At 39.7% G+C, this 26,832-nt stretch overlaps 1 protein-coding gene across 4 annotated transcripts in view; it reads right to left on the minus strand.

The window, feature by feature from the left end:
* LOC127657359 (echinoderm microtubule-associated protein-like 5) overlaps window positions 1-26,832 on the minus strand; it is a 167,683-nt gene that overhangs the window by 6,797 nt on the left and 134,054 nt on the right. For 2 of the 4 annotated variants that reach the window (XM_052146105.1, XM_052146106.1), the window contains 12 exons: window positions 21,837-21,915; window positions 19,295-19,424; window positions 19,097-19,195; window positions 18,586-18,606; window positions 18,321-18,494; window positions 18,013-18,221; window positions 16,437-16,594; window positions 15,818-15,932; window positions 12,168-12,356; window positions 11,893-12,065; window positions 11,375-11,537; window positions 2,056-2,159 (listed from right to left, as the gene is read on the minus strand). In XM_052146105.1, the coding sequence (XP_052002065.1) occupies window positions 2,056-2,159; window positions 11,375-11,537; window positions 11,893-12,065; window positions 12,168-12,356; window positions 15,818-15,932; window positions 16,437-16,594; window positions 18,013-18,221; window positions 18,321-18,494; window positions 18,586-18,606; window positions 19,097-19,195; window positions 19,295-19,424; window positions 21,837-21,915 (1,614 nt within the window). Of the gene's footprint in view, window positions 1-2,055; window positions 2,160-11,374; window positions 11,538-11,892; window positions 12,066-12,167; window positions 12,357-15,817; window positions 15,933-16,436; window positions 16,595-18,012; window positions 18,222-18,320; window positions 18,495-18,585; window positions 18,607-19,096; window positions 19,196-19,294; window positions 19,425-21,836; window positions 21,916-22,204; window positions 22,214-26,832 lie in introns of all 4 variants that reach the window. The other 2 variants (XM_052146107.1, XM_052146108.1) reach the window with 2 other exon arrangements.

The raw sequence follows: 26,832 nt of genomic DNA on the forward strand, positions 1-26,832 counted from the left end.
CTCTGGTCTAATGAATACAAAATTGAACTGTTTGGCCTTAATGACCATCTTTTTGTTTGGAGAAAAGCGTGAGGCTTGCAAGCCGAAGACTACCATCCCAACCGTGAAGCATGGGAGTGGCAGCATCATGTTGTGGGGGTGCTTTGCTGCATGAGGGACTGGTGCTCATCACAAACAGATGGCATCATGAGGAAGGAAAATGATGTGGCTATATTGAAGCAACATCTCAAGACATCAACCAGGAAGTTAAAGCTTGGTCACAAATGGGTCTTCCAAATGGACAATGATCCTAAGCATACCTCCAAAGTTATGGCAAAATGGCTTAAGGGCAAAGTCAAGGTGTTGGAATGGCCATGACAAAGCCCTGACCTCAATCCAATAGAAACTTTGTGGGCAGAACTTAAAAAGCATGAGCGAGCAAGGAGGCCTAACAAAGTGTAAGTAAACTTCTGTTTTCAACTGTATACACCGATCAGCCACAACATTAAAACCACCTGCCTAATTTTGTGTAGGTCCCACTCGTGCCGCAAAACAGCACCAACCCGCATCTCAGAATAGCATTCTGAGATTATATCCTTCTCACCTCAATTGTGTATTGCGGTTATCTGAGTTACTGTAGACTTTGTGAGTTTGAACCAGTCTGGACATTCTTTGTTGACCTCTCTCATCAACAAGGCATTTCCATCCGCAGAACTGCCGCTAACTGGATGTTTTTAGTTTTTGGCACCATTCTGAGTAAATTCTAGAGACTGTTGTGTGTGAAAATCCCAGGAGATCAGCAGTTACAGAAATACTCAAACCAGCCCCTCAGGCACCAACAATCATCCATGCAATTATCTAATCAGCCAATCATGTGTCAGCAGTGCGGTGCATAAAATCATGCCAATATGGGTCAGGAGCTTCAATTAATGGTTACATCAACCATCAGAATGGGGAAAACTGTGATCTCAGTGATTTGGACTGTGGCATGAATGTTGGTGCCAGATGGGCTGGTTTGAGTATTTCTGTATTTGCTGATCTCCTGGGATTTTCACACAAAACAGGCTCTAGAATTTACTTAGAATGGTGCCAAAACATCCAGTGAGCGGCAGTTCTGCGGATGGAAATGCCTTGTTGATAAGAGAGGTCAACAGAGAATTACCAGAATGCTTCGAACTGACAAAGTCTACAGTAACTCAGATAACCGCAATATACAATTGAGATGAGAAGGATATAATCTCAGAATGCTATTCTGAGATGCCGGTTGGTGCTATTTTGGCAGCACGAGGGGGGCCTACACAATATTAGGCAGGTGGTTTTAATGTTGTGACTGATTGGTGTATATACACTACCGGTAAAACGTTTAGAGTCACTTACTCATTCTTTATTATAATTTTTTTTCACATTTTAGAATAGTCATCAAAACAATGGAAGAACAGAAATGGAACTATGGGAATTCTGTTGTGAATAAATCAAAACTATGTTACATTTTAGCATCTTCAAAGTAGCCACCCTTTGCATAGAATTCATACTCTTGACATTTTCTCAACAGGCTTCTTGAGTTATCACCCTGGGATGCTTTTTAAACAGTATTGAAGGAGCTCCCATCTATGTTGGGCACTTAGTGGTTGCTATTCCAAGTCATACATTTCAAAAACTTTTTTTTTTAAATAAAATGTTTGTTTTGTAATTACATAAATTAATATGTTGGTTAAATTACATTTTTATCTACAAAACTAATTTCAAACATTTAAGCATACGCCTTCAGATCAAAAGGTTTTTAAGATCATGAGAAACATTTCAGTCAAGTGACCCCAAACTTTTGAACGGCAGCGTGTATATATATATATATATATGCTAATAGAGATAAATTTTGTAGGCACATTTTTTGGTGTTCACGCACGTTTCAACTTAACACATGATACTAATGCCAAAAGCAGTATGTGATTTTTGTGTATTTACTGGTAGATTGAGTTGAGATTTATTATTTCTGTGGGAAAACATCCACATACAGATGTAACATTCAAATACATGTAGTGAATGAGATCAAATGTGAGTGTGGGTGCAGTTAGTTACCTTGTCCATGTGGCCCAGGTTATTCTGTCAATCAATGCTTGCTCAGTGACTTGCTTTCCAGAAGGCACCTCATAGACAACACGTTTATAAGCACCAGTTGACAACTGCAGAGAACAATATGTAAAGGCAGAGTGAATGAGTTTGTATAAGGCCGACCAACACCTGTCTGGGCAGCAACAGCCAAGCGTATGTCAATTTACTGTACACATTACACACAGGTAAAGATGTGCATTTAAAAGAAGAAGAAGAGACTTCTATGTTTCTCCACACTATTAAAATACTTCGAAAATGCTGGAAGATGCTGTAACTAATCCTCTTGCAAAACATGATTGTCTGACTGGGGCGGTTCGCGTGATATGAGCGTGAAGCGATCATCTGTGTTCCACTGGTTTCGGGTCCTTGAATAACATATAACGTGCGAGTAAGGGCATCTGGTGGACTTTCTGGTCCCCTCCTAGGGTATGATGGTGCCCCCCTAGGGAGTTGGTGCCCTATGCAGACTGCAGAACAGCAGCACACAGACGCTTTACTGTTTGTATCACTCTGCTTGTGTTTATGGTATTCTCAACTAAAGTGTGAGAGCAGCGCAGATGTGTTAAAAGTAGATAAATGTGTGCCTTTTAATTTTTGTGTGCCACTAAAGATTTTAGTCAGCAGGTGGTGACAAAAGATAATTTGTATGTGTTATGAGCCATTAAATTTTGACGTACATTGAGTCAGTGCACAACAGTCAGCGAGCGGTTTCTTTGAAGTCCACAATCCACTCTGAGCAGCAGAAAGGGGACATAATAATAAATACATAAATAATACATAATTTTGGGTTCAGTCATAGGCTTGAGGCAACATTTAAATAAATGTTAGAATTAAACACTCTGGACACTTTTGTCCATACCGAGTGCAAATGCGAGATACTGGGGTGTAATTTAACTTCTCCGGTAAGTTTGATAGAAAGGCTTTGTAATGGCAAAATAGAACTTGCTATTCAATACAAAACCAGGGAGGGGCTCTCTCTGGTGTAAGCGACCAATGAACCAAATGTCTTTAGGTAGGCGTAGCCCACCTTTGTCAATCGGCCTATGCAATGTAATGTACTGAAATGTAATTTGGGACATTTACCATTCCAAATGAAGGACTTTTCTGTGCAATCAAATTGCTTGAAATAAGAGAGGGGACATCTATAGGGAGAGATTGTAGCAGGTAGTTGAATTTTGGAATGCAATTCATTTTAATTACATTAACCTTCCCAATCGTCGATACATGTAATGAAGCCCACCTGCCCACATCGCTTGAAAACCTTTTTATTAAAGGGTCAAAATTAAATAAATCACACAAATTTGCTGGGAATAAAATACCCAAATACTTAATGCCCTGCTTAGGCACCTGAAAGGCTCCCGGCTGAAAAGCCATTATCAGGCAGTACGCTGTCAGAGCCAAAGCTTTGGATTTAGATCAGTTAACTCTGAATCCCAAGAACTTAGAAAAGGAATGAATAATTTTTTGAATGCAAGGCATAGATCTAGAAGGGTAGGAGATGAATAATACATTATCATACGTGTAAAGCAGAAGCTTATGCGCCACATTATGCTAGTGGTTCCAGGGCAAGACAGAACAATAATGGAGAAAGAGGGCAACACTGTCCCCTAAGTAACTTAATCCATCCAATAAACATTCTCCCAAACTGATACATTTCCAAAATCTTATATAGATAATCCCATTCTACCATATCTAACGCCTTTTCGGCATCAAGTTAGATGGCAGAGGCCGGAGTCTGATCATTCGCCACTGACCACATGATATTGATGAAACGCCTAATGTTATCAGAAGAGCTGCTGCCCCGAATAAACCCCACCTGATCTATATGTATATGAGATGTCATAACTTTACTTAATCAGATAGCCAAAATCTTTGTCAATATATTAATGTCTAGCTGGATCGGGGAAATTGGAAGGTAACTCTTTCACACACTTGGATCTTTGTTGTTTTTAAGAATCAGACTGATCCAGGCTTGTGTCATGGTTGGCAGAAACTTTCCATTCTTTAATTATTCCGTATAAACTTCTAGCAAAAGTGGAGCCAGTTCTGTAGCATTAGATCTGAAGAAATTCAGTGGCAAAGCAGTCTGGCCCCGGAGCCTTGCCTGTTATATTTTCTAATATCTTCATCAGCAGATGAAGATGTGGAACTATAGAGATCAAGATAGAATTCTTTAAAGCATTATTAATAACAATGGTAGAGGTAAAAATTTCAGCACCAGCAGATTTCACTGAGGGAATGGTAGAAAAGACTCTCTCTGCTTTATGTATCTAGCCAAAAGCTTCTCTGCTTTGTCCCCCGACTCAAAGTATGACTGTCTTGCCCTGAATAGCCAAAACTCCACCTTCCACAACAAAATAGTATTATATCTGTATTTCAATCGGGTCAATTCTCTGAGACCATCAGATGACATTCGGCGCTTCAGCTCTGCCTCAGCACATTTTAATATTCCACGAGTTCTCGTGCTTTGTATGATCCGACCCCTAAGAACTGCCGTAAGTGCTTCCCAAGCCACACCCACATAAGATACTGAGGACAGGTTGGTCTCCATATAAACATTAATTTCAGCCTTTAACATTTGATGGAATTCTGGATTTTGCAAAACGGATACATTATAGCACCAACTATATGATTTCTTTTTATCCGTATGTGGCAGCACCTCTAAACTCACCAGGGTGTGATCTTAGAACTAAGATGTTTCCAATTGAGCAGTCAACAACAGATGAAATGAGGGACTTAGATATAAATATATATATACAGGTGAAACTCGAAAAATTAGAATATCGTGCAAAAGTTCATTAATTTCAGTAATTCAACTTAAAAGGTGAAACTAATATATTATATAGACTCATTACAAGCAAAGTAAGATATTTCAAGCCTTTATTTGATATCATTTTGATGATTATGGCTTACAGCTTATGAAAACCCCAAATTCAGAATCTCAGAAAATTAGAATATTACATGAAATCAATAAAAAAAGGATTTTAAATACAGAAATGTCGGCCCTCTGAAAAGTATAATCATGCATATGTACTCAGTACTTGGTTTGGGCCCCTTTTGCATTAATTACTGCCTCAATGCGGCGTGGCATGGATGCTATCAGCCTTTGGCACTGCTGAGGTGTTATGGAAGACCAAGATGCTTCAATAGCGGCCTTCAGCTCTTCTGCATTGTTTGGTCTCATGTCTCTCATCTTTCTCTTGGCAATGCCCCATAGATTCTCTATGGGGTTCAGGTCAGGCGAGTTTGCTGGCCAATCAAGCACAGTAATACCATGGTCATTGAACCAGGTTTTGGTACTTTTGGCAGTGTGGGCAGGTGCCAAGTCCTGCTGGAAAATGAAGTCAGCATCTCCATAAAGCTTGTCTGCTGAAGGAAGCATGAAGTGCTCTAAAATGTCCCGGTAGACGGCTGCGTTGACTTTGGACTTAATAAAGCACAGTGGACCAACACCAGCCGATGGCATGGCTCCCCAAACCAACACAGACTGTGGAAACTTCACACTGGACTTCAAGCATCTTGGATTGTGTGCCTCTCCATTCTTCCTCCAGACTCTGGGACCTTGGTTTCCAAATGAGATGCAAAATTTGCTCTCATCAGAAATGAGGACTTTGGACCACTGAGCAACAGACCTGTTCTTTTTTTCTTTAGCCCAGGTAAGATGTTTGACATTTGAAGCCCATGTCCAGGACCCGTCTGTGTGTGGTGGCTCTTGATGCAGTAACTCCAGCCTCAGTCCACTCCTTGTGAAGCTCCCCCACACATTTGAATGGCCTTTTCCTGACAATCCTCTCCAGGCTACGGTCATCCCTGCTGCTTGTGCACCTTTTTCTTCCACACTTTTCCCTTCCACTTAACTTTCTATTAATGTGCTTTGATACAGCACTTTGAGAACATACAACTTCTTTTGCAATTACCTTTTGAGGCTTTCCCTCCTTGTGGAGGGTGTCAATGATGGTTTTCTGCACAACTGTCAGGTCAGCAGTCTTCCCCATGATTGTGAACTCAACTGAACCAGACTGAGAGACCATTTAAAGGCTCAGGAACCCTTTGCAGGTGTTTAGCTGATTAGAGTGTGACACTTTGAGCCTACAATACTGAACCTTTTCACAATATTCTAATTTTCTGAGATTCTGAATTTGGGGTTTTCATAAGCTGTAAGCCATAATCATCAAAATTATATCAAATAAAGGCTTGAAATATCTTACTTAGCGTGTAATGAGTCTATATAATATATTAGTTTCACCTTTTAAGTTGAATTACTGAAATTAATGATCTATTGCACGATATTCTAATTTTTCGAGTTTCACCTGTATATATATATATATATATATATATATATATATATATATATATATATATATATATATATATATATATATATATATTCTAGAATAAATCTTATGAACTGATGAAAATAATGTATAGTCCCTACCAGATGGGTTCAAAGGCTGCAAAGTGAGTATCACACTATGAATTACTCACTCCATTGACTTTATGAAGGACAATGCTTGTTAGGGACATGTAAATACTTTGCGGTCATCCTTAGCATCTATTCTCAATTTGGCTGGGAACATCAGTGAAAAAGCCACCTTCCATTGATGTAAGAGTTTCTTGTATTCCTTGAATTGACTCAATTGATACCACATTTCTCTCATCGAATTCACAAAGTCTGGGAACAAGAAAATGTTGTGGTTCTTCCAAGAAAGCCTTCCTTTACTCCTTGCAAAGTGTAACACAAGATCTTTATCAGATGATCTCAGACATTTGGCCAGAATTGATCGGGGCCTGTCTCCCTCAGCGGATTCCCGAGCCGATTATCTGTGAGCTCACTCGATTTCCAGCTTATAGCCTTGTGATGAGTAGGAGGGCGGGGCCAGGCCTTGAGTGCGCACAGCCGGCCCCCAATCGGACTAATCAGCCGAGGAGAGGGATAAAGCCGAGGCAAAGGAGGGAGGAGTGTGACGAGGAGGATGGCGGGGCCTGGCCGTGAGTCTGCACGCCTGGCCCCCAATCGGGCTAATCAGCTGAGGAGAGGGATAAAGCCGAGGCAAAGGAGGGAGGAGTGTGACGAGGAGGATGGCGGGGCCGGGCCGTGAGTCTGCACGCCTGGCCCCCAATCGGGCTAATCTGCCGAGGGATAAGGCTGAGCCGTATGTGGCAGTTCGGGAGAAAGAGAGCCACACTAAACATTATTTTGACTGTTCAGCCAGTTCCGGCCTGCTCCTTGCCCATTTTAATCCCTGTTACAGGCCTGTTATGTCTAGCAGACTCTGAAAGAGCCTGTCCAGAAATTTCACCATATTCTGACCATCTGTTCACTCAGGAAATCCAACAATTCGGACGTTATTCTGTCGGCAACGATTCTCCATATCTTCCAACTTTTCCCAAACGCTTTCCTTGGTCTTGGTCGCTAGCGGATTAGCTGCTAATTCCCTCTCTGATGACTCCAGATAATCAATCCGTTTCTCAACATCTGTCATTCTTGCAGAGGGGTTACCAGGATATCATATTTGGGGGGGCATTTGGCTTGTTTGGGGGGGCAACATAAACAATTGAAAAAATCGGCACAAAATTAAGCTATACTACACACAATCTGTTTTAGTGCATATCTTTTTCTAAGCCAGGAACCCAGAGATAGGCACAGGGCCCCTATTAGACTATAGGGCTTAAACTGGATTTTTGTTGTGTCAGACCTCACTCATCTGCTAGCGGTGGAAAAATATGCACAAAACAATCCACTTTTAAATTGTAATTTATCATCAGATGCAGAGGCGTTTCCAGCATTGAAGGACATCCGGGGCTTAGCCCAGACAATTTTATTTTCACACTAGCAACCACTTCTCTGTAGCCCAAAGCTGGTGAGAGGGTATTATTTGAGTTTTGCTCTGGCTGGGCCTGTTTCTACAGTTCCTAAATCTTCCACTCTAGTACTATCCTCAACCTCCTCTCTCCTCCCTGAATCATCTGTGATGCAAAAGAACAGATACAGCACATAACTTATTGCAAATCAGCTTCAAACAACTAATTCATCAAGTGCTACATACACTCACCTAAAGGATTATTAGGAACACCATACTAATACTGTGTTTGACCCCCTTTCGCCTTCAGAACTGCCTTAATTCTACGTGGCATTGATTCAACAAGGTGCTGAAAGCATTCTTTAGAAATGTTGGCCCATATTGATAGGATAGCATCTTGCAGTTGATGGAGATTTGTGGGATGCACATCCAGGGCACGAAGCTCCCGTTCCACCACATCCCAAAGATGCTCTATTGGGTTGTGATCTGGTGACTGTGGGGGCCATTTTAGTACACTGAACTCATTGTCATGTTCAAGAAACCAATTTGAAATGATTCGAGCTTTGTGACATGGTGCATTATCCTGCTGGAAGTAGCCATCAGAGGATGGGTACATGGTGGCCATAAAGGGATGGACATGGTCAGAAACAATGCTCAGGTAGGCCGTGGCATTTAAACGATGCCCAATTGGCACTAAGGGGCCTAAAGTGTGCCAAGAAAACATCCCCCACACCATTACACCACCACCACCAGCCTGCACAGTGGTAACAAGGCATGATGGATCCATGTTCTCATTCTGTTTACGCCAAATTCTGACTCTACCATCTGAATGTCTCAACAGAAATCGAGACTCATCAGACCAGGCAACATTTTTCCAGTCTTCAAATGTCCAATTTTGTTGAGCTCTTGCAAATTGTAGCCTCTTTTTCCTATTTGTATTGGAGATGAGTGGTACCCGGTGGGGTCTTCTGCTGTTGTAGCCCATCCGCCTCAAGGTTGTGCATGTTGTGGCTTCACAAATGCTTCGCTGCATACCTCGGTTGTAACGAGTGGTTATTTTAGGCAAAGTTGCTCTTCTATCAGCTTGAATCAGTCGGCCCATTCTCCTCTGACCTCTAGCATCAACAAGGCATTTTCGCCCACAGGACTGCCGCATACTGGATGTTTTTCCCTTGTCACACCATTCTTTGTAAACCCTAGAAATGGTTGTGCGTGAAAATCCCAGTAACTGAGCAGATTGTGAAATACTCAGACCGGCCCGTCTGGCACCAACAACCATGCCACACTCAAAATTGCTTAAATCACCTTTCTTTCCCATTCTGACATTCAGTTTGGAGTTCAGGAGATTGTCTTGACCAGGACCACACCCCTAAATGCATTGAAGCAACTGCCATGTGATTGGTTGATTAGATAATTGCATTAATGAGAAATTTAACAGGTGTTCCTAATAATCCTTTAGGTGAGTGTATGTCAAATTGTGGACCAATACCATTGAAGAAAATGTATTGGGAAGAGCAGATCAGTGGGATTGCACTAATATCTATCATGATTCTTGAATTTTCATGTACATTACCATAAAGCCATCAAAAAAGAGTTATATTATAGTGAGTAAAGTGAGGTAAAAAAAATATTGAATATAAATAATTTATATTTTTTGACATAAATAGTCCTGTGATGGACTGGCGACCTGTCCAGGGTGTCCCCCGCCTTTCGCCCAATGTTAGCTGGGATAGGCTCCAGCCCCCCGCGACCCTGTACACAGGATAAGCGGTTGACGATGGATGGATGGATGGACATAAATAGTCAAAATGATGTATAAGATCCTAAGTTAAAGCAATACATGAATGACTTTAGTCTAAGTTCATTGACACACTATGGCATCGAACTGTATATAATTCTCATCATCTCTATGAGAATAATTCATCTGTCAAAATCCTTTCATTAGGATCATTGAGATAAACAATGTTTCACTTTTAACTTTCTCTAAAGTAAAGTGACTTATTAATTGTTACCAGTTTCCACGCCTGATTCTGGCACAGCTGCTGCTCCTCAGTCTGTTGCTCATCTTTGCTACACTCTACAAAACCATTTAATCAAATCAAAGTGTATATTTCCTACAAACTAATATCACAAAACAAGTCACACATACATTTTATGTTAATGCTTATTGGTTATCCTTAGCGCAAACAACACCTGATAAACAAAAGTACACTCCGAACGGGGCTCAGACCGCGGTCTCCGGTGTGAGAGGCGACTGCGTTAACTCGGAGCTACCAAGCTGCGTCAACCTAAATAAGGAGGTTAGAGGCTACAACTCTTGAGGTTTAGCCTACTGTGGGTGAAAGCCAGCTAGATAATGATCTTAAGACTTTAAGGACAAAAACAAATGTGAATTCTTACCCACTGACTTCTTTCGGAAACATCCCCAAAGCCTCATTTGCTTAGTTTTTGCTGTCTTTCCTGCTAATTGCCTTTAACTCGCCACTAAGTAACGTTAGTTGATGTCAACGACTGTGCAAGCTCCTCCTCTACCTGCTGCGTATTCAACAGAGAAGAAGAAACGGAGTCGCCCATAGGCTACCGACAGCAAAGGAACTTATTCTATAGGCTAGATTATGCCTATGTCTATTTTTACAGGCTGTATGCAGTATGTGCAAAGCCAAAGCACAATGAAATAAGGCAACTTATGATTTCGGGGGTTTACATAGGCTTTTGTCCGGTTTCGTATTTGTCAGTCAACTATTCAAAATACATTCGGGGCTACACTCAAAACATTCGGGGCTGAAGCCCCGGCAAAATCGGCTGCCGCTGCCTTTGATCAGACAGATTATTTCTCAAATTCTCAGGGGAGGCAGAGCTTATCCTAGGGGAGGCACAGCCTCCCCCTAGACACGCCCCTACATTCTTGTAACCCCATCAGTGAAATTCAGTGATCGATCGACATATTACAGCAAGCTCCTCTAAGTCAGCAAGGTCCTTCATCAGCATCGCCGACACGTTCATCAATTTTCAACGAATTTCCTTCACCTCACTGGACAAATTGACACCTGGGCTTTCGGCCTGCTTGAAGGGGGCTTCAGATTGAGCACATAAGTGTCTTTTAATGTCTCCAGAGCATGAGGATTTTGAATTCTTTGACATATTGTCCTCCTAGAACAGTTAAGAATCAGACTGTATCACATCTCACTGGTCCATGACACAAAAAGTATTAAAACTAGCAAACCTTGCATGGCGCCACACAACTCCCCTTTTTATTTATTTTTATTTTCTTAAGGCATAATCTACAATCATATTTTCAAACCACACAATGACTATGATATTACAGAATAAAGTTCTGTAAAGCTCCATTGAAACGATGTGTGGTGTGAAAAGCATTATACAAATAAAAATAACTTGACATTTACAACATGAGCAGTCATGTTTATTCTCTCGCAATATCACATAGAAACAAAGAAACTCTCAGAAATGCTATCCACATGCTATACCTGCACATAGCAGCTGTCAGCAGAAAAGTCCATCTGCATAACAAAGCTGGGGATATCTCTGCAGCAGTTGAAGCGGTTGAGCTGCTGTCCTAATGTCAGATCATAAAAATCAACAGCATTCTCACTGGAACCCACAGCCAGATAGCGCGAATCAGGACTGAACCTTAAGAGAAAACTTGAGCTGTTACAACTTGAGCTGTTACAACTTGAGCTACATCAAAGTAACAACAGAGTTCAATTGTATTCACCAAAAATAGTGCTAAGCCCATACATTTTCCTACTATCTTCAGTAAGTAATTCAAGCTTCAAATACCACTTTAATGCACAACATGATCTTGTGAATTAAGTCTTAGCTGCTACTAAAGGCAACAGCAATCAACAGGCAAATAAAAACAAATAATAATGCAAGAATTTGATGAATGAAGATTTGATGAATGAATTAACTAATGTATCATGCATTTACTTTTTTTTCAATTGAGAGTCCAAATTATGACTTATCAAATGAGTGCCAGGCTCACCTGATATCTTGGATGGCAGAGCGCCGATCTCTCTTCTTCCCCCATATTTTGAGTGAGGTCACAAGGAGTATAATGAACTCTCCATTTTTCATGCCGATGGCCACCATGTCGCCCTCTGGGCTGTAGCTGACAGTTTGTGCAGGATGACCAAGATTCACTTTATTCAGCATCTTCTGTTTTTTTAATAAAGAAAATAATCAATTTGAATTGCAGCGGAGCAATGCAGTTATTCAAACATGTTTTATTAGTATTTGTGTTCTGTGTGTGTAGTGTACCCTCTCTGAAATGTCCCAGAGGCGCACAGTGCCATCTTCTGCAGCCGACAAGAAGACGTCTCGGGTCGGGTGAGCTCCCAGACCCCAGATAGGACCGTCCATGTGGCCGTTCACCAGGATGTTACACACTGCATTCTTCTCACCAACTTCAATGATCTCAGCATTCCTGGTGCCCACAAGAATCTTCCCCTAAAGAATCAAGCAGAAAACAAAGTTACATCAAGCTATCTCATTGCACCATTGCAATCCACTAAACATTGGACACTGCTGATTCAACTACCTGTGAGAAACTACAAGGTTATGTATAAAAACATAGCTGATATTTATCAACAACATGCCTTGACCAATATTCTTCATGAATAATTTGTTTTATTTATAGTATCTTTGTTGTAGATGTTAAAAAGCTAAATAGAGGTTAATCCGGTTTTACCAATTAATCAGTACTGATAGTTTCTTTTTGGAACTATCAGTTATCGGAAAAAACACAGATAGTTGCCGATAGTTTTTTATTTTTAATTTCTCCATGTTCCTTTGTGGCCAAAACCCTTCATCTGATTAATATATAGGCTATAAAAAGCTTAATTTGGTAAATATTTACATACGGAGCCAAGTCACTTTCACCATCACTATTTATGGACTAATTCACGTTTATTAATAAGAAATGTTATATTAAAAATAAGACACATATTAAGCATAGACATTATTGAACATATATTTACAGAACGTTTCTTGATGTTGAGTTCAGGTTGTGTTTGACTGATAGTGTAACTAGGAATTTTTTTTTATATAATACCGGAATACCGGACAACTGACAAACAAACTCTGATCTACTATTGATGAATGATGATCTACTGTTAATGAATTACGGCTTGTAGGGTATTTATTAGCCCATAGGACAATGTTTACTTTATAATATTTGTATTGTAATACATTGTAGATGATTGAAAGAGTGCATGTTTTGTTTGGAAGCACAGACATTTCAAAATAAGAGTCCCCAGTGTATTTTGGGTTTGTTTATAATTAAAAGTCTCCCCTCGGCAAAATCCACCATTGGTCAACCTCAAGATTTCAAGGGTTTATAAAACAAAATATTTTACAGTTACAGATTCATATAAAATCTTATTAGAATTAAATAAAGTGTACACAATTAAAGGTTTTTATTATCATCTATTTCTGAAATCTTGTTGACGTGCCAGATGGTTGGCATGCCGGATGTGACCCGCAGGCTGCCTCTTAAGAAAGGACCACTGGTGGTCCGTGAAAAATTCCAAGTGTTCCGCGCAAGGACAGATTAAGAACTGAGAGGCCGGTACTACATGGAGGCCCCCCAAGACATGACTACTTTCACCTTTATGCGCTACAGGATTGACGGATGAAAAGTTTGGAGCAATTTCTTACACGGCCAATTACAGTATATGTAGGCCTACTTTTTAATTATGAACCAATCCAAAAACATGCATTATTAATAGGCCCGTATTCAAATACCAAAATCACTATTCGGTTATTCTGCATGTGTGTAGAGGTCTTCAACCCAATCTGAGTCTGACGGTACCCGACAAACCTACAGGTTTTTGGTCAGCTTCGGTTCAGTTTTTCAAGTAGGCTATAGGGTGAGTTATGGGCTGTTCACATGTGTGTCGAGGCCATGTAAACATGAACTGGACGGACGTCTTTGATCGTTGTGCCACAACTCACTGTAAAGTTTAAAAGAACTTTGTGAAGAATATTGTGAGTCCAGTCAGGCTTCCTAAGCAACCAATTGGCCCGGTTGCTAGGGTGGGTAGAGTCACGCTGGGTTAACCTCCGCGTGGTCGCTATAATGTAGTTCTCACTCTCTGTGGGGCACGTGGTGAGTTGTGTGTGGATGCCGCGGAGAATAGCATGAGCCTCCACACATGCTAAGTCTCCGTAGTAAAACAAGTCATGTGATAAGATGCGCGGATTGATGGTCTTAGACGTGGAGGAAACTGAGATTCGTCCTCCACCACGCTGATTGAGGTCACTACACCACCATGAGGACCTAGAGTGTATTGGGAATTGGGCATGCCAAATTGGGGAGAATAGGGGAGAAAAATAAACAAAACAAAAAAACCTGTCCTTTTTAACTATTTGTTGCACTGCATCAAGCTTTTTCAGCACTGGTGTCACAAATCGATATTCTGATTAAGTTCAAGTTGCAAAGAGGATTTAATTTGACTGTTCCACATGATTTCAGATTGTTTTTCACCTGGCAAAGTTTCAGCCCTTGACAAAAGGTGAGCCAATGATTTTTTTTCCCCCTTATGTTCCGGTGTGCAGACAGTAATTACTCAAGTTAAATGCTGAATCAATTAAAAATCAAAGCATCCCGAAGAAGTCCTATAAACCATAACGTTTGCTGCCTCATCGAAAGTGAACCTGCCCTGGCAGAATTACGCAATTTCCATTTATAAGAATAGGCATACTATGTTGCAGGCAGTGACAGATTATTTTGGTTTGACTTTAATATGATTTTATAATTTGAAGTTCTATGTATTTTGTTATTTAAGCTCATAGCTCACTGTGCACTTTATTACCTACTAACTGAGACAGTTTGACGCATCCATGGCAATAAACGTTCTTTATTCCTGGGTCTCGACTCCAGACAACTCTCGCAGTTAACCAAATATTACAAAAGGTTGCCGTGCACATATTTAGGGCATTAAGGCATCTTTCTCTTTATCATTAAACATTAAATGCATGCAGGACTTTAACATTTATAGTCCTCCATACTGTTGCACACATATATGTATATTTAAACCATCAGCTTTATACACAGCCAGGATAAACTGCACCTAATCTTTGTATTTGGAAGAATTTTGTAAATCAGACGCTGTTCTCTGAAGTCCGTCAAATAAATGCGCTGCACCTGTGAGACGCAGATTCCCTGAGCGCGCACTCGAGTGTCTGCTCACGCTGCTGTAGTCCAGCATGCATTCAGGCTGAACAAATTGTATTGCACATAAGGCTAACATTTACGTAGATTTATAGTAGATATCTCAAAATAAATATAATGAATTGATTTAGAGCTCGGGCCCTTGGCCCGGTGGTTAATCCGTCCCTGGTTCCGCAAGTTGATTGGCTTGATTTAAAGAACGGAGTGACTATTTGTACAGTGTACAGTTGTTTATTTGCAGCCCAATATTCTGATGGAACCAGACAAAAGTAAAAAACAATACTTTATACATGCCAGAGAAGTGGTGTAGAGAATAGCATCTGCCACTTTTTGCAATAAGTGTAAATAGCTTCTGCTAAAAAGAGACCCAAGTAATTCAAATAATTAAAATCAACTCATTACAATAAATAAACTAATTGTGAAAACATTTGATCAATTAAGATCTCTAATTTAGTCTCACTTCTGTAACTTAGTGACAGTTATGTGCCAGCGTACTCATTAGACAGGTTCATTTGCTAAATTTGAATGGATTTTGAATGAAATTCAGTTAAAATTAAATAAGAACAACACTGCAGTCTAGTCAAATTATGGATGAGTGGTACAAGACAGGAATGGTGAAAATGTAATTGAATGAGATTTTGGTTGTTAGATGCTCCAGAATGTTTGTTATATTGTTGAAGTGGAGACACCTGAAAAAGTTTGAGAACCAATGCTCTATATGTGTAAAATATTGTACCTTGCCCCTGCAGACAGAACGCACACAGTCTATGATCTGACCCGTCTCCAGTCTGAAGGCTCTGCAGCGCTTCAACTCCTGATCCCACAGTTTCAGTGCACCTCCCTCCTTAGACCTGCAGAGGGCAGCCCACCCAAAACCTCTTATTCACTGTGAATCAGAACTGTTTTGCCTATGCATTTTCAGAAAATATTAAAATTTGTTTAACATGAGATATACAGTACTTCAACAGACGTCTTATTAGTTTATAATTACAAACAATGATATAATCAGCAACCCAGTTAGTCCATGTCTGTTAGCTTTGCATCTAGTGTATTGTGATCTACTCCTAAAACATAACAATGCAAATATTTAGCAAGTACGCATTTAAAATAAAAAAAAAGTTTTTTTCTAAAAATCAACTAAAATTGTTGTCCAATCAAATGCTCTCTAGAATGATAATGTCTCCCCTCTAATACCACCGGCCATGATTTTTCCAAGCTGTGGTGTAAACTGAATGCTATTATCTATTTTAAAAAGATAAGCCCATCGATTTTTCAACTGAAAATACATCAATACTGAAAAAAAGAGTTATTTAAACCATCTCATACAGTCTCTAAAGCAACAGCTGGACACTTACGGTCGTTCTTTGCCTCCTGTGACAATAAGCCCATCTCGTAATGTGGTGTACATGGTGAACACAGGTCCAGTGTGAGCTTTAGCCACAATTCTCACTAGAATGTGTTCCTTCCACACACACACATCCCCACTAATGGTACCTGTAAATGTCAAGTTATTCTGAAAAGAAAACAAACCTGCACTAATCTAGTGATCTCTAAGAGAAAGAACAGCACAAACATGGCAAAGCACAACATTTTCACATCCTTTCATTAGTACTTTTACACAGAACCTGTAAAACTACTTCTAAAGCACTTCAGAGTCCCTAAATACTGTAAGCAAGATTGGAATATGATTTTTATTATGTTCCTACAAATAGTTATGTTCTTGAAAATTATCCAATAATTTACTCACCCTCAAGCCATTCAAGCTGTATATGACTTTCTTGTTTCAGCCAAGTTATATTAAAAAATATCCTGGCTCTTCCAAGCTTTATAATGGGAGTGAATGGTACCTTAGATTTTGAAGCCCAAAAGCGCATCCATCCATTATAAAAGTCATTAATATGGCTCCAGAGTGTTAATAAAAGCCTTCTGAAGTGAAGCGATGTATTTTTCTAAGAACAATATCCATATTTATAACTTTATAAACTATAATCACTGGCTTCCGGTAACGGCCGTCCACGCGTTCACGAGAGAGTTGAGTTCCGGCGTATGAAGTAGGCATAGTGTAAGCTCCGGTGAGAAGCGATGAACGTGGAAGCGCAGAGGATAGAGGAAGCCAGTGAATGTGCAGATGGCCGTTACTAGAAGCCAGTGATTTTTTGGGTTTCAAAATCTAAGGTACCATTCACTCCCATTATAAAGCTTGGAAGGTAATTTTTTTATATAACTCTGATTGTGTTTGGCTGAAAGAAGAAAGTCTTATACAACTAGGATGGCTAGAGGGTGAGTCAATTATGGAATAATTTTATTTGTGGGTTAAATAACCCTTTAAATATAATCAAACATAAACAAAATTTTGAATTCATGTTTTAATAAAAATATCTCTTTTCCTATTTAAGCTCTGACACACAAGTGCACAAAAATACACAAATGACACTGGCATAAATACCTACTCACACACATTCTCACAATTCATTATAATGTACAGTTCACCCAAAAATTAAACTGTTGTCATAACTGACTTAATAACTTTGAACTTTCTGATCAAATTTAATGCACCTGTGACAGGGTGGAGGATTTATTTCTTCATTAAACTATTATTTATATTGTCAAGCTGGTTCTCCCCTCCTCCCGCTTGATTAGCCTGAAAAGGGACCGGGTTTGTAAAATCAAGACCCAGCCCGCCCTCCACCCTGTCACAGCACCATTGAAACCAAACAGAAATTTAAAACGAAACTTTTTTTTTTTGACAGCCACAATTCACTTTTATTGTATAAAAAAGAGCCTCCACAACATTCTGCAAAACACCTATTTTCTGTTTCACAGAAGAAGAAAGTCATACAGGTTTAGAAACAACATGAGGGTGAGTAAAGTTGACATTTTTGGTTGAACTATTCCTTGCTGAACATAATTTAGAAACAGAAGAATACTTACAGCTCCAAATGCCACTGAAAGCATAGTCTGCATGCGAGCGTCCTCAATGGAGCTGAGCACTCCTTTCTTACTGAGGAGAGCCCTGCCGGCCAGTGACCAGAAATGCACATGCCTTATCCCCACTGACACAAACTGAGTGTCTGAATCAGGTCGGAACTCTGCCACAAAAATCCGCTGGGTGTGACCGGCCCGACTTGCTACTTTGGCACCTTTGTAACAAATAACACCACAAATGTAATGAAACATCACAACTGATAACATAATGCAAAGACATTAAAGCAAAGTGAATGCTGTGAGTTGGTGTGTACCTTCTTGCCACTTCCAGATAGTGAGGGTGTGCTGGGGGTCCAGACCCACAGAAAGCAGCAGTTTGCCAGTGGCACTGAAGCTGACAGAGCAGACGCCCCGAGAATGATGGCAGCGGAGCACAGAAAGAGTCTGTTTGTTCATGGCCTCCCACACGTGGATAGAAGGAGATGTGGCTGCAAATACACCAAGACTCAAATTGTACACTGATGTTGACTGTGTCTAAAACTAAAGAGAACTGCAACTCTGTTAAAAACTGTATCTTACCAGACATATCACCAGCATCACCTGTGTGAACAAAACAGCAGTTAAACTTGAAAGAGGCAGCACTTTAGATTCAATTTATCACCTAAATACAAAGAACTGTAGCATGTTCTCCAAGAAGTGTGGAACAACCAAGCTGCCAACAACCTTGAAAAACTGTTTGCAAGTGTACCTATGAGAAATGGTGCTGTTTTAAAGGCATAGGGTGGTCACACCAAATATTGAATTATGTTTTTTCTGTTTACTGCACTTCAACTTGGTATCAAACTGTACTCCGATTTACCAAGATACCAAGGTTCGCAAAGGTCAAAGATTCCAATATGAATAACAACAAAAAATGATCATAGGCCATAATGACCAAATTATCTTATCTTTCATATGCACATCAACTTCATGAGAGACACAAGTTGATATCTAAATGAAACATAAGCTGTGAACACTCTGAGCTACATTATTAAAATTTGGTTAAAATGTTAACCAAAATGAGTAGAGAGGATGGTTTTCACAAACATACCTACTTGGCCAGTTGCCACCACATTGGGGAACTTTGGGTGCTGATTAATAGTCAGGCACAGAATATCATCACTGTGTTCTACATAGAAACTCTGACTTGCTGATGATAAACAAACAGAAAAAAAAATTATATTTGGCACATTAAAATGCATTAAACATTGCATTACATATGACAGGTATCTATGAGTTTCCCCCCCACCTGTCGTTAAGTTTAGCACGACCCCTACTGAGGCCGTGTGGTAGATGATATCCGCCCCCTCATTAAGGTAATGCACATTGTTACGGCAGTCGTTGCCTCGATAACCAAACACCAGCTCAAGCACTAGGTCCTGCAGGGAGAGTCAAAGAGGGGTGTCTGAGGTTGTATCCATGACAACAGCAGAGAGTATCTGTCTCTCAGGATATGAAAGGACAGATACAGATAAACCACTTTCAAGAGAGGTTAAAAAGATCATCTAACCACTTTCACTGAGGTGACAGAGAGCTCTGTAATGAACATTTAATGCATTCAATAGGCAAGATAACAGATTGATCTGTCCACACACCAAAAATAGCAAAATCACTACTAAGTGATTTATGATATTAGTATACTATACTGCACTTAATTGTTGTTTAGTGTTGTAGGAGATAGGATAAGACAGGATATGACAGTGTAGTACAGTACAGTAGGGCACAGAACTGTAAAGTACGTCACTAGCAGTATTTCCGAAACTTGTTCCAGGAGCCCCACAACACTACACCTTTTGTATGTCTCCCTTATAAGACAGTTGATAGCTGTGTTTCATTGGGGAAAAAATAAAATGTGTAGTGTTGTGGGCAGGGCTTGACATTAACTTTTTGGCTCACCGGCCACTGTGACTAGTGATATTCTAAAGTCACTAGCCCCTCAAAATTTTCACTAGTCAAAATCGCTTGCCCCACATAAAGTGATAAAACTAAGTGGAACCGAATGCATTTGTTTTGGACATTATATTTGAACAAGAATGTTATGAGTTCAGCAGGACACAAGCCTAATGATTTAACACATCTCTTAGAATATCTGAAGGCAAACATGTCCAGTTAGAAAAACTTTGTCCATAATTTGTCCATTTGCCCATGGAAGTCCAGATTTTAACCCCTTTTACCATTCTAAATTATACTTGCCTATATGAAAGTTTTCCATTGTTCTTTCTTCTTTTTTTCTTTTTTTCAAATGTGGCATTTGTAATAATAAAGCCATAACCACAGGTTAGACTATGGATGGGTTCACATTACTATGGTTAGTTATGTAGATAGTCTTTCTAATAAATAAACAGTATTAGTTATGAAAAACGAATAGCCTAAACATACTCTGCGGAAGTACGTGAAAGTAGACGCACCTTGCTACGCAAGCTCGATTTCATCGTTGCATTGTAAAAATGTGTCAGCGCTAATTCATAACACAACACAAGTAGGCGCTGCATTCTCAGCACTGCCGCAAGGGGTGCTAGAACTGTCATGCGGACTTGGGCATCAATTTGAGTTGAATCTATAAAAAACTAATATTACTTTTTTGTCCCCTGTCGATTCAAACAAACTTGTTTTGTCTCTGTGTCTCTTTCCCACTCCTCAACTATCGACTCATCTATCACATCCTGGCTTCGTCATAAAAACTTAGGCAGCTGACTTGCTGCCTAATCAGTTAATGAAATGAATGAATGGAATTCTTAAGAAAACTGGTCTCCAAACAGTTTGAAAAGCACCTTATTTTCATCCTGCCGCCATATACAGCCTACGAAGGCAGCATTTTCCTGGTTTTAGACGCAGCACCAGTTTCATGGTCATGCCTAAAAATCTACTGTCTTCTTGTGGTCTGAGGTTTGTAACCGCCAGAGCAATGCATGAGTGCAGATAAGGGCATTGGCCATGCGTTGGCAAAGCACTCGTGTCTGCATTTGCATACTTGCGTGAAGTATGTTTCGGCCTTTAGAAATATTTAATTACACCTTTCAGTTAATAATTCCATGTAGTGCAAAAAGAGATGCAAGGTAGATTAAACTAAGTCCCATTCAATTCCATTGCAACTTTTTACATAAATAGAAAATAGAAAAATAGAAAAATTTCCAATTATTGAAGAAAGAAAGTCCTATGGGTTTGGATCAAGATAAAGATGAGTGAATGATAACAGAATAATCATTAATAATAAAAACAAAGTCTTATAGATTTGCCCTAATCTATTTAATATGCATATTAAGCGCTTATAAAGCGTTGAATGTGGGATGAATACAATTTAATTCGACTTCGACAACCTGCCAATGTGGCTAGTAAGAGTGACAGAGTTACTCGTCACTGCCGATTTCTACCCGCATTAGGCAGGTGGGCGGGTGTGACTGTCAAGTCCTGGTTGTGGGGCTCCTAGAACAAGATTGGGAAACACTACTTTAAAGGATAGGATGGAAAGGAACGGGATGTAGGATGGGACAGGACAGAACAGGATAGGAAAGGAGAGGATGGTACAGGGATATAATGGTAAAGGACAGGGAAGTGAAGGGAAGTGAAGGGAAAGGACAGGACAGGACCGGACAGGAAAGGAAAGGATGGGAAGAAATGGGATGGGATAGGAAGCGATTGGATAGGGTAGTGTGGGGTAGGGTAGTGTAGGGTAGGATGGGATAGGATAGGATTGGATAGGATAGTAATACTGGATTGATGTTTGAATAGAATTTTAATATACCTACTGTATATTCCACAAACAAAATGTTATGTGTATTGTGATCACTCACCTCAATGGGTCTCTTTTTCTTGCCCACGTTGTTGGTCTGTAGTTTCTCTGGCATTGGTGGAGCCCTGCTCACTGGGGGTCTGCTCCCAAACAAGCAAAAACACCCCCCTCTTAATCAGACTTACATCAGTATTACAATTACATCACTCAGTGAAAGGGTGCAAAGATGACCAGACATCTGGTGTGCTGTTCTGTTTCATTTCAAAACATGTCACTTAATACTAAGTCGAAAGTTACAGAGTCAGCTCAATATGGGATAGTTTCTGACCGATGATAAAAGTCTGTGTAAAACTTTTTTGAATCAATAAACTATAATTTAGTTTAAAAAAATAAAATATCCAATGGAGTGAATGACAGGTCTAGTCTTACCTGGAGCCCCTTTAAAGACAGCATTAACACAGAGAGAGAGAGAGAGAGAGAGAGAGAGAGAGAGAGAGAGAACATTAGAACTGTGGTCTCAATGTAACCAGTTCCCCAAAGTGATCCATTTAACATGGAAACACAACACAGGGAAACTAAGAACACAAAATACAATATCAACCTCTTATAATGTTCTACATGACAACCACAATCATGTTGGCTTTACAGTATGTGGTCTAAAACAACACATAAATGGTCCACAGAGCTGAGAGAGGGTTAAGCGAGAGAAGCTGTATGTCTAAAACTAGCTCACTCAATAAGATAATGTCTTTAACAGAGTTGGGGTGTAACTAACTAAAAGTAGCAATGCTACATATGTAACTAAATTTTTCAGTATCCTAACAATATTACAGCTGTTTTCAAAACACTTTAACTTTTCCAGAAACTAGCAACTTTTTCCAAAGAGAAGTGGTGTAACGTGAAAAAGCGATATATTGCTGTTATTTTTGTTGTATTGTTCAAACATCCTTAAAATCCAGCAATAATCAAACGTGCTCTCCTTAAATGTCCTGTCTCTTTCATGTGCAGCACTGGAGAGCCTTCGTTTAAGTGAATCAGTTAGTTTGAAAGAACAAGTTAAAACCGATTTGAGTCTCTGCACAGAAGCTCAACTGTGGCATTTTGCGTATTTTGTTAAACGCTGCTGTTCACATTTTCGATCCAGTTTTATTAAATGTTTTAGTTGTATTTAGCATAAAATTAACTAATCAAGATTTTGATTAATTAAAAAAACTTTAAAGTGTTAATTTCTGTTAATTGCTATTAACAGATGTACCGTTAATACAACATAAACCAGTATAAACACTGGTTGGAAGGGCGGAACTTTTGCAATGTGTCCACCCGAAGTCATTACACTGGCGTTAAACAAACCACAAACACACATACAGCAGCGTTCCATGTCAGTGATAAAATGATGGGTGAATGGAACTATTTATGCTATTTGTTGTAAAAAACAAGCCTAGATGGAATTTCAAGTATTCAAGAAATCAAGTATTTGTCAGCCTAACTAAGGCGCATTTGAATTCAAACAGAAGCAGGCCAAGTCTTAACTAGCACTAAAATGCAGAATGAGACATTTTTGTCTGCAAGCGCTTTTCATTGCCAGCTGGCACTGACGCCTTGCCAGGAATCATGACTGCAGCTTCACGATTGCTGTAAAAAAGCGGATAGCAACAGTCTACCGGCTGAATACTATTGTGGATTTTAAGAGATTTAATGCCCATTGCAATGAAAATGCAACCTACTAGTTCTTTAAATTAGTCAAACTCCCACTAAGACTTTGGGAAACGTTTTATGTTACTTTAATTGGTGCTATTTTGTGCATTTCTATCTTCATCCTATGGAAGGATTAATCAACTGACAGCACTAATAATGTATGTATATATATATATATATATATATATATATATATATATATATATATATATATATATACACTCACCTAAAGGATTATTAGGAACACCTGTTCAATTTCTCATTAATGCAATTATCTAATCAACCAATCACATGGCAGTTGATTCAATGCATTTAGGGGTGTGGTCCTGGTCAAGACAATCTCCTGAACTCCAAACTGAATGTCAGAATGGGAAAGAAAGGTGATTTAAGCAATTTTGAGCATGGCATGGTTGTTGGTGCCAGACGGGCCGGTCTGAGTATTTCACAATCTGCTCAGTTACTGGGATTTTCACGCACAACCATTTGTAGGGTTTACAAAGAATGGTGTGAAAAGGGAAAAACATCCAGTATGCGGCAGTCCTGTGGGCTGAAAATGCGTTGTTGATGCTAGAGGTCAGAGGAGAATGGGCCGACTGATTCAAGCTGATAGAAGAGCAACTTTGCCTGAAATAACCACTTGTTACAACCGAGGTATGCAGCAAAGCATTTGTGAAGCCACAACACGCACAACTTTGAGGCGGATGGGCTACAACAGCAGAAGACCCCACCGGGTACCACTCATCTCCACTACAAATAGGAAAAAGAGGCTACAATTTGCAAGAGCTCACCAAAATTGGACAGTTGAAGACTGGAAAAATGTTGCCTGGTCTGATGAGTCTCGATTTCTGTTGAGACATTCAGATGGTAGAGTCAGAATTTGGCATAAACAGAATGAGAACATGGATCCATCATGCCTTGTTACCACTGTGCAGGCTGGTGGTGGTGGTGGTGGTGTAATGGTGTGGGGGATGTTTTCTTGGCACACTTTAGGCCCCTTAATGCCAATTGGGCATTGTTTAAATGCCACGGCCTACCTGAGCATTGTTTCTGACCATGTCCATCCCTTTATGGCCACCATGTACCCATCCTCTGATGGCTACTTCCAGCAGGATAATGCACCATGTCACAAAGCTCGAATCATTTCAAATTGGTTTCTTGAACATGACAATGAGTTCACTGTACTAAAATGGCCCCCACAGTCACCAGATCTCAACCCAATAGAGCATCTTTGGGATGTGGTGGAACGGGAGCTTCGTGCCCTGGATGTCCATCCCACAAATCTCCATCAACTGCAAGATGCAGTTGGGGCAACATTTCTAAAGAATGCTTTCAGCACCTTGTTGAATCAATGCCACGTAGAATTAAGGCAGTTCTGAAGGCGAAAGGGGGTCAAACACAGTATTAGTATGGTGTTCCTAATAATCCTTTAGGTGAGTGTGTATATATATATACACACACACACAGCTGAAATCAGAAGTTTACATACACCTTAGCCAAATAAATTTAAACCAAATTTTTCACAATTCCTGACATTTAGTCGTAGAAAACATTCCCTGTCTTAGGTCAGTTAGGATCACTACTTTATTTTCTGTATTTAAGAATGTGAAATGTCAGAATAATAGTATAACTTTTATTTTTTTTATCACATTCCCAGTGGGTCAGAAGTTTACATACACTTTGTTAGTATTTGGTAGCATTGCCTTTAAATGGTTTAACTTGGGTCAAACATTTTGGGTAGCCTTCCACAAGCTTCTCACAATAAGTTGCTGGAATTTTGTCCCATTCGTCCAGACAGAACAGGTGTAACTGAGTCAGGTTTGTAGGCCTCCTTGCTCGCACACGCTTTTTCAGTTCTGCACACAAATTCGGATTGAGGTCAGGGCTTTGTTATGGCCACTCAATACTTTGACTTTGTCCTTAAGCCATTTTGCCACAACTTTGGATGTATGCTTGGGGTCACTGTCCATTTGGAAGACCTATTTGTGACCAAGCTTTAACTTCCTGGTTGATGTCTTGAGATATTGCAAATTATGTGGAAAATTATCCACATAATTTTCCTTCCACATGATTCCATCTATTTTGTGAACTGCACCAGTCCGTCCTGCAGCAAAGCACCCCCACAACATGATGCTGCCACCCCCATGCTTCACAGTTGGGATGGTGTTCTTCGGCTTGAAATACTCACCCTTTTTCGTTCAAAGATAACAATGATCATTATTGCCAAACAGTTAAATTTTTTGTTTCATCAGACCAGAGGACATTTCTTCAAAAAGGAAGATCTTTGTCTCCATGTGCACTTTTTTATGCTGGTTTTGGAGCAGTGGCTTCTTCCTTACTGAGTAGCCTTTCAGGTTATGTCAATATAGGACTTATTTTACTGTGGATATAGATACTCGTCTGCCTGTTTCCTCCAGCATCTTCACAAGGTCCTTTGCTGTTGTTCTGGCATTGATTTGCAATTTTCGCACAAAACTAGGTTAATCTCTAGGAGACAGAATGCGTCAGAATCCTGAGTGGTACGATAGCTGTGTGGTTCCATGTTGCTTATACTTGCATACTATTTGGAAATTGCTCCCAATGATGAACCACACTTGTGAAGGTCCAAAAATAAATTTCTGAGGTCTTGGCTGATTTCTTTTGATTTTCCCATGATGTCAAGCAAAGAGGCACTGAGTTTGAAGGTAGGCCTTAAAATACATCCACCATTGCACCTCCAATTCAATACACCTCCTATTAGAAGCTAATTGGCTAATTGTCTAAAGGCTAGGCATAATTTTCTGGAATTTTCCAAGCTGCTTAAAGGCACAGTAAACTTAAATGGAATTGTGATTTAGTCAATTAAAAGCAGATGTCATGCACAAAGATGATGTCCTAAACGAATAGTTCATAAACTATAGTTTGCTAATATTAAATCTGTGGAGTGGTTAAACAAATTAGTTTTAATGACTCCAACCTAAGTGTATGTAAACTTCTGAGTTCAACTGTATGTACACGCACACACACACACACACATATACATATATATATATATATATATATATATATATATATATATCTATAAACTATCTATATAAATATATATATATATAGAGAGAGAGAGAGAGAGAGAGAGAGAGAGATAGTTTACATAATTTTATATTGCCTTCTTAAATGGCTTCAATGCAGTTGACTAGAAGCTTTGCTAGAAGCTTTATAAGTTTTGGGGTTAAATTTTAGATAAATGTAGCTAACTACTTTTTCAAATGAGTAGCTTCACCATAATTTAACTATGAATTCTAAGTAGCTTGCAGCTTGGGAAGTTACAGATTTAGTTTCTTACCCAGCACATCTTTACTTTTGATTGTCTCGAGAGAGAGAGAGAA

Source organism: Xyrauchen texanus, chromosome 16 (genome assembly GCF_025860055.1).
Source record: "Xyrauchen texanus isolate HMW12.3.18 chromosome 16, RBS_HiC_50CHRs, whole genome shotgun sequence".
In the NCBI taxonomy this organism is placed as follows: domain Eukaryota; kingdom Metazoa; phylum Chordata; class Actinopteri; order Cypriniformes; family Catostomidae; genus Xyrauchen; species Xyrauchen texanus.